The following is a 9,279-nucleotide window of genomic DNA, read 5'->3' as shown; positions in this document are numbered from 1 at the left end:
TCAAAGTATAACGTTAGCTACGTGGTAATGTTAGCTATAGCAAACAGTACAATACCCGTCTCTTCTGGTAGATGAGTGCATCCTTCACCAGCTGGTCGAAAAAGACTTGTGATTTTGGGAAGTTTGGCATTTAATTCAGAAATGTTCTGTTTTTTGAGATCAATGATCGACTTTGTAATCGTATCATCTGATCTGCGGCCGTATGTCTTGGACACTCGGGTGAAGAGAGGAGCAGAGCTGTCAACTGATCACCACCTGGTGGTGAGTTGGATCAGATGGCGGGGGACTCGGCTAGAGAGACCTGGCAAGCCCAAACGTGTAGTGAGGGTGAACTGGGAACGTCTGGCAGAGGATCCTGTCCGGGAGGTCTTCAACTCCCACCTCCGGAAGAACTTCTCACAAATCCCGAGGGAGGCTGGGGACATGGAATCCGAGTGGACCTTGTTCAAAGCCTCTATTGTGGACGCGGCTGCTCGGGGCTGTGGCCGGAAGGTCATCGGTGCCTGTCGTGGCGGCAACCCTAGAACCCGGTGGTGGACACCGGGGGTGAGGGAAGCCGTCAAACTGAAGAAGGAGGCCTTTCGGGCCTGGCTGGCCCAGGGGTCTCCTGAAGCTGCTGACGGGTACCGGCGGGCCAAAAGGGCTGCAGCGACGATGGTCGCGGAGGCTAAAACTCGGGCATGGGAGGAGTTCGGGGAGGCCATGGAGAAGGACTTTCGGTTGGCCTCAAGGAAGTTCTGGCAAACCATCCGACGGCTCAGGAAGGGAAAGCAGGGTCTACCCCAGGCTGTTCTCAGCAGGGGGGAACTGCTGACCCGGACTGGGGACATCGTCGGGCGGTGGAAAGAGCACTTTGAGGAACTCCTAAACCCGGCCAACATGTCCCCCGGAGAGGGGGCAGCGCCGGAAGACTTTGGGGTGGATTCACCCATATCCCTGGCAGAGGTCGCTAAGGTAGTCAAAAAGCTCCTTGGTGGCAAGGCGCCAGGGGTGGATGAGATCCGCCCTGAGATGCTGAAAGCGCTGGACATTGTTGGGCTGTCTTGGTTGACACGCCTTTTCAGTGTCGCATGGGGGTCGGGAACAGTGCCCATGGACTGGCAGACCGGGGTGGTGGTTCCCATCTTCAAGAAGGGGGACCGGAGAGTGTGCTCGAACTATCGTGGTATCACACTGCTCAGCCTCCCGGGAAAAGCTTATGCCAGGGTGCTGGAGAGGAGGCTCCGACCGCTTGTCGAACCTCAGATTCAGGACGAACAGTGCGGATTCCGTCCCGGTCGTGGAACAGTGGACCAGCTCTTTACCCTCGCAAGATTACTGGAGGGGTCCTGGGAGTTTGCCCAACCAGTTTACATGTGCTTTGTAGACCTGGAGAAGGCTTTCGACCGGGTCCCTCGGGGGTTTTTGTGGGGGGTGCTGCGGGAGTATGGGGTGCCGGACCCGTTGGCACGGGCCATCCGGTCTCTGTACGCCTGCAGTAGGAGCTGTGTTCGTCTCCTCGGTAGTAAGTCAGACACGTTCCCGGTGGGTGTTGGCCTCCGCCAGGGCTGCCCTTTATCACCGGTCCTGTTCGTGACCTTCATGGACAGGATATCTAGGCGCAGCCAGGGGGCGGAGAGGATCCGGTTCGGGAGTCTCGGGATCGCCTCTCTGCTGTTTGCGGATGATGTGGTCCTGTTTGCCTCCTCGGACCGTGACCTCCAGCATTCACTGGGGCGTTTTGCAGCCGACTGCGAAGCGGCAGGGATGAGAGTTAGCACCTCCAAATCTGAGGCCATGGTGCTCTGCCGGAAACCAACAATAACTTTTATATGTTTCGACCGACCGACTTTAAATTGAACATGTTTGATGACGTGAATGACTTATAAGTATATGAGTATTTGTATTGCAAACATTACTTAACAGCGGTGAAGCAGGTGTGCAGTCGTACGTCTTGTTTTAAGGATATTTGATCATTTAACCACACTATCAGTACAGGCCGGTATATCTGTGTGTCTTTAGAAGACTTGTGTTTCTCTTTTATGTTTCTTTGTTTTCGTTCATCTGTTCTTTTAAGGTTCTCGGGAGTCTTTTATTTCCGGGTTATTGTTTTTTAGTTGTTGAGTTTAATCTCCTTCAAACAGCCACGCTTCACACTTATACTAAATATGTAGCTAACATTAAAATGTGCATGAAATAACAACAAAAAAACATGTTATGCTTATGAACTGATTCTCGTTTCAGCTTTATTTGAAACATGTTTCCGCCTCCTATATAAATCCTATACTACATTGTTTTTGTTTCTCAGTGTTTTTGTCAACAATAAATCAATAAATAGAAATCAAGGTGTTTTCTTACTTCACGTTACTTTATATACAAATATACATTACTTTATATACAAATATACATTACTTTATATACGAATATACATTACTTTATATACAAATATACACTACTTTATATACAAATATACATTACTTTATATACAAATATACATTGCTTTATATACAAATATACATTACTTTATATGCAAATATACATTACTTTATATACAAATATACATTACTTTATATGCAAATATACACTACTTTATATACAAATATACATTACTTTATATACAAATATACATTACTTTATATACAAATATACACTACTTTATATACAAATATACATTACTTTATATACAAATATACATTGCTTTATATACAAATATACATTACTTTATATGCAAATATACATTACTTTATATGCAAATATACACTACTTTATATACAAATATACATTACTTTATATACAAATATACATTACTTTATATACAAATATACATTACTTTATATGCAAATATACATTACTTTATATACAAATATACATTACTTTATATGCAAATATACACTACTTTATATACAAATATACATTACTTTATATACAAATATACATTACTTTATATACAAATATACATTACTTTATATGCAAATATACATTACTTTATATACAAATATACATTACTTTATATGCAAATATACACTACTTTATATACAAATATACATTACTTTATATGCAAATATACATTACTTTATATACAAATATACATTACTTTATATACAAATATACACTACTTTATATGCAAATATACACTACTTTATATGCAAATATACGTTGCTTTATATACAAATATACATTACTTTATATGCAAATATACACTACTTTATATACAAATATACATTACTTTATATACAAATATACATTACTTTATATACAAATATACACTACTTTATATACAAATATACACTACTTTATATGCAAATATACACTACTTTATATACAAATATACATTACTTTATATACAAATATACACTACTTTATATACAAATATACATTACTTTATATACAAATATACACTACTTTATATGCAAATATACATTACTTTATATACAAATATACACTACTTTATATACAAATATACATTACTTTATATACAAATATACACTACTTTATATACAAATATACATTACTTTATATACAAATATACATTACTTTATATACAAATATACGTTGCTTTATATACAAATATACATTACTTTATATACAAATATACATTACTTTATATACAAATATACATTACTTTATATGCAAATATACATTACTTTATATACAAATATACATTACTTTATATGCAAATATACATTACTTTATATACAAATATACATTACTTTATATACAAATATACATTACTTTATATACAAATATACATTACTTTATATACAAATATACACTACTTTATATACAAATATACATTACTTTATATACAAATATACATTACTTTATATACAAATATACGTTGCTTTATATACAAATATACATTACTTTATATACAAATATACATTACTTTATATACAAATATACATTACTTTATATGCAAATATACATTACTTTATATACAAATATACATTACTTTATATGCAAATATACATTACTTTATATACAAATATACATTACTTTATATACAAATATACATTACTTTATATACAAATATACATTACTTTATATACAAATATACATTACTTTATATACAAATATACGTTGCTTTATATACAAATATACATTACTTTATATACAAATATACATTACTTTATATACAAATATACATTACTTTATATGCAAATATACATTACTTTATATACAAATATACATTACTTTATATGCAAATATACATTACTTTATATACAAATATACATTACTTTATATACAAATATACATTACTTTATATACAAATATACATTACTTTATTGTGTTTCCAGGATTATTTAGCTTCAATACTACAGCGTGGCTCAATAAATATATATATATATATATATATATATATATATATATAAAAAATACTTTCTAAAACATGTTTTTGAGAGTAAACTTTGAGGAAATCATTAAAATATAAACAAGTCTGAGTGCGTTCCTTTCGGTTGAGACCACTGGTCCACATAATGGGTTGTTCACCTTGTCATACTGGGATGAATGGTTCACTGGTTTTGGCAGTCTGGCTGCTTCAGGTCCCAGCTGTCGCCCCCCAGACCCCCCCACCCCCAGCAGGAAGGGTGGGGCGTCTTCATCAATGTTTCACAATAAGAGCCCGACTTCTACAAAAGAACATTTCATCAATCTAAAGTGGTAAAAAAACAGAAAGCGCTAAATAACACGTGACATCTTGTTTGTTTGATCCAGATTGTGTTGTTGTTGTTTATGTGCCAGATTATTTATGTATGTCTCTGCCTTTATTCTTTATATTTTAGGCATAATCATTTGTCAAGAAGAGAGAATCATTTCCTGAAGAAATAATTGATTTAATGTAAAAGCTCGTTGAAGTTACTTATAAATACTTTCCCCGTTTTCCCCTTTTTAATTGTTCATTATTAATAATAAACTTGATGATTATGCTGTTTATATTATTACATTGGTGTCTGTATTGATGATATCAACTCGATCTACTGAAACTGGATTTACTGATCTTTAAAAAGTATTTCTAAACAAACAAAACACATCTGCAATAAACTAATATAACCAACATTTAACTAAAAGTTATAAACTGATAAGTGACATAAGTATAAACATCAACAGCCTCATCAAATAATTAGCTCACTAATGGAGAATTATTGATCACTTCATCCTTTACAGTAATTGATCATCATTTATTTATTAGCTTTGGTTCTGTAACCTTTTGTCAAATTACTATTTTAAATATTGATGTTGCAACTGTTATTACAATCACCATGGTAACAATACACGTCAGAGCAATAGTACTACCAGAAGTAGTAGTAGTACTGGTAACAATACACGTCAGAGCAGTACATTAGTAGTAGTACTACCAGAAGTAGTAGTAGTAGTAGTAATAATACTTCTCCAGTTGGAGGATAGTTGCAGTAATAATATAAATGGTAGTAAAACTGATAGATTTAGCAAGTTGATACATATTTTATTAGAACATGTACTGGTCTCAGTTTGGACCTGGTCTCAGGTTGGACCTGGTCTCAGTCTGGACCTGGTGTCAGTCTGGACCTGGTCCCACAGAGTCCTGAATCACAACGTTAAAGCAAATAATAACCGTAAGGCTGGGTTTTTGAGACTTTAAAACCATATTTCTGTTATTTCATTATATATTTTATAATAATATAATATATATATATATATATATATATATATATATATTCTGTCTCTCTCTCTCTCTATATATATATTTATATATATATATACACAAATACATATATTTATATTTATATAAATATATTTATTTGTATATATATTTATTTGTATATATATATATATATATATAATATATATATATATATATATATATTATATAAATATAACTATATTTTTAGCTGCAGCACTCACCATGACAAACTGAATTTGAATTTCACAGAGAGTCAGACAAAAGGCATAAAGGAAAGAGGAGAGAAGGAGGGAGGAGAGAAGGAGGGAGGGAGGAGGCTGTCATCACGTAGGACAGGGGGAGGTGGGGAGTGTTCAGCCGGTCTCTCCTCCCTCTGCTGCAGCCGCCATGCTGCTGTCCGCCGCTCGTCTCGGTGCATCCTGGTCCTCCTCTCCCCCCCCCGCCGCATCCCTGAATCCCGGGTTAGAGGACCGGCTCGGCTCGGCTCGGTGACCATCCAGACCCACCGGAGTAAGACCGGAGCACCGCACCCCGGGGGGGTGGAAGAGGAGAAAGCCTCCATAGCAACAAACCGGTTTCACGGCATTATCGGTAGGTGTCCTCCCTCTGCGTGCGCGTGCGCGTGCATGGCGCTGTCAGCTCAGCTTATCGGGGCGGATAGAGGATGGAGTCCTTTCGTTCATCAGGTTGTACCGGTTCAGCTTTTATAGGCTCGAGCCCGCAGTGCCGCTGGCTGCAGGTGCATTCAATGTGCATGCACACCAGTGGGGATTTCTGGCTCTGGCCTTTGCAGGAAATTTAATTTCACCTCTTTTTGCACGTTTATTAATAATGTGCATGCAAAAAAGCTACGGGGTGCATAATCTGTGTATTGTGCTCCAAATGAAAGATGAATTCAAAAGCACCCTTTAAACCTCTCTGCACTAAGAGGGGCTGAGGGTGCTGCAGAGCCACCAGGTCTACCTCACCAGTAAAACCATGTGACCATCATCTCTGTTTTATCTCAGCGTTGAGGACACCCAAACCCCCCAAACCCAGGACGGCAAACCATCGCGCCGGGTGTGAAGCAGGACTCAACGTGCCGGTGGCTGGGAAGGTCACCGCGAGGGCAGAGTCTGACTTCTGGATTGAAGCTTCAATGAAGTACATTCATGTGGAGGAAGGGCTGTTCGTAGTATTGAACATGGTTTAATCAGGATACCACTGGATGGACTACTTCCCCAGAAGCTGGAGCCACATCTGCTGCCTCTGAACCACCAGGACCGGATACCTACCTTTCTTCAAGCTGGTTCGTTGGGCCAACCGGACGAGTGGAGGTGTGAATGCCAAAGGGATCACAGGCTGCGTTTTTGAGACTTTAAAACCACATTTTTCAAGGACTACAACCAGAGGCGACCGGTTCCCCATTGCTCTTGATGGGATTATAAAAATATCTCGGCACAAAGGAAGTTACCGGTTACCGGGTCACCCAACTTAACTTATTCTATAAGAGTCACCGTTTCTCGTTGTTGGAAGATGGAGCCGATGTAGCACGGAGTGTGTTGGACGCTGCCGGACCGGCCTTCACCATGTCTTTGAGCAAGACGCTCGAGCTGGAGCACTTTGACGAACGCGACAAGGTTCGCCGGGGTCGCTCCACCCGCACCAAGAGAGATGACTCTGGGTCTGGCCCCAGTTCCCGGGGCAGCAGCCTGGTCCCTAGCCCCGCCCACAGCGCCAACTGCAGCTACTACCGGACCCGGACCCTGCAGGCGCTCACCTCGGAGAAACGGGCCAAAAAGGTGCGGTTCTACCGCAACGGAGACCGGTACTTCAAGGGTCTAGTGTACGCCGTTTCCAGCGACCGGTTCCGCTCCTACGATGCGCTGCTGATGGAGCTCACACGCTCTTTGGCGGATAACTTGCATCTACCTCAAGGGGTCCGGACCATCTACACTATAGATGGCAGCAAGAAGATCACCAGCATGGACGAGCTGGTGGAAGGTAGGACTCACAGCTTTCTCTTTAGCCAACTGCCTTGTGGTTCTGGTGAAGGCTGCATTCTCTCTCCTGACCACCAGGGGGTGACTCCTCTGGTTGTATAGAAGTCTATGCTTCATGTGTTAAAGCTGCATTCTCTCTCCTGACCACCAGGGGGCGACTCCTCTGGTTGTATAGAAGTCTATGCTTCATGTGTTAAAGCTGCATTGTCTCTCCTGACCACCAGGGGGCGACTCCTCTGGTTGTATAGAAGTCTATGCTTCATGTGTTAAAGCTGCATTCTCTCTCCTGACCACCAGGGGGCGACTCCTCTTTATAGCTACAATACATCTTGCGTCCACCATTTAATCTTTCCTTACACTTTAAATGGATCCTTTTTTTTATGAGGATGATTTTATAATGCTTTTATATTGAAAATCAAACTTTAAAAACGTCCATTGAGCCTGGAGATTTAAATGTACTTTCTTTGTAATCTCACCAGTATGAAGTCTGCTTCTCCTCTGAAGTCACTGGGACAGGAGCAGACCAGTGGCTGAGTAACATCACTTCCCATCAGTATTGATGTGTTACTGGTTGTAATGTCCACTAATGAGCGGAAGAGACAGGAAGCCCTGCAGCCAGAGACGCACCAAAAGACAGATGCATCACTCCTAAAGGAATTAATGATACCACTATCATATTGAACTATCGCCCAGCCCTATTTTTATTTATTTCAGATTTTTTTTAATCAAAAGAATATATTTTTTTAATGGTTAAGAATCCCGTCTAGCCTGGTCATCTTCTGCAGGAATTGAACCAGCAACCACAGTCCATGTTGCTCTGCTGGAGGCGTGTGTTTCAGAATAAAAGCCCAGAGCAGTCTTGTCTAGCTGGTTTGAATAACACACGCACACGTAGACACACACACACACACTCACACACACACACACACACACACACACACACACACACACAAACACACACACACACACTACCTGGCAGAGTAGAAAGAGAGGAAGGTGTGTTTTTGAGGCTTACCGCGGCTGACAGTTTAGTATGAGGAAAAAGAGGGAAGTGAGCTCTGCCTCCAGATTAAAATAATATTATATATATATATATATATATATATATATATATATATATATATATATCCACACACAGAGATAGAGAGAGAGAGATAAAACGACTAGGAGAGAGAGAGGGCCATTTGTGACCATATAAAGTAAACCAGGAGAGTGACTGCCGGCTACTGGACATGTGATTGGCCGCAAGCTGCCGGTGAGATTTAATTATCTCAAATTTGAATACAAAACTTATGTTATCAAAGCTACATGACTCAAAGATAAATATATAAGAAGCATTATTAAAAAACTCTGAAGATTAAAGAAAAACCCACAAATGCACAAGAAGAAACAAATAATTCTATTAGATTATCGAGTATTACATTTATGGGTAAAAGACAGTATTAATTTAAATTATTATATCTATTCTAGTTTCGAAAATTCATACATTTAAGTCAGGAGAGAGAATGCAGCTTTAACACATGAAGCATAGACTTCTATACAACCAGAGGAGTCGCCCCCTGGTGGTCAGGAGAGAGAATGCAGCTTTAACACATGAAGCATAGACTTCTATACAACCAGAGGAGTCGCCCCCTGGTGGTCAGGAGAGAGAATGCA

The 9,279-nt window shown here is 39.5% G+C and overlaps 1 protein-coding gene across 1 annotated transcript in view; it reads left to right on the top strand.

Moving 5' to 3' along the window:
• Positions 1-5,980: 5,980 nt before the first annotated feature.
• Positions 5,981-9,279, top strand: part of LOC117747509 (serine/threonine-protein kinase DCLK2-like) — an 11,834-nt gene continuing 8,535 nt past the window's right edge. Inside the window, exons 1-2 of the mRNA XM_034556793.1 lie at positions 5,981-6,232; positions 6,649-7,624. Coding sequence (XP_034412684.1) covers positions 7,210-7,624 — 415 coding nt within the window. The 5' untranslated portion in view covers positions 5,981-6,232; positions 6,649-7,209. The remainder of the gene's footprint in view (positions 6,233-6,648; positions 7,625-9,279) is intronic.

Source organism: Cyclopterus lumpus, chromosome 18 (assembly GCF_009769545.1).
Source record: "Cyclopterus lumpus isolate fCycLum1 chromosome 18, fCycLum1.pri, whole genome shotgun sequence".
Lineage (NCBI taxonomy): Eukaryota > Metazoa > Chordata > Actinopteri > Perciformes > Cyclopteridae > Cyclopterus > Cyclopterus lumpus.
This window is presented reverse-complemented; position numbering and strand designations above follow the sequence as displayed.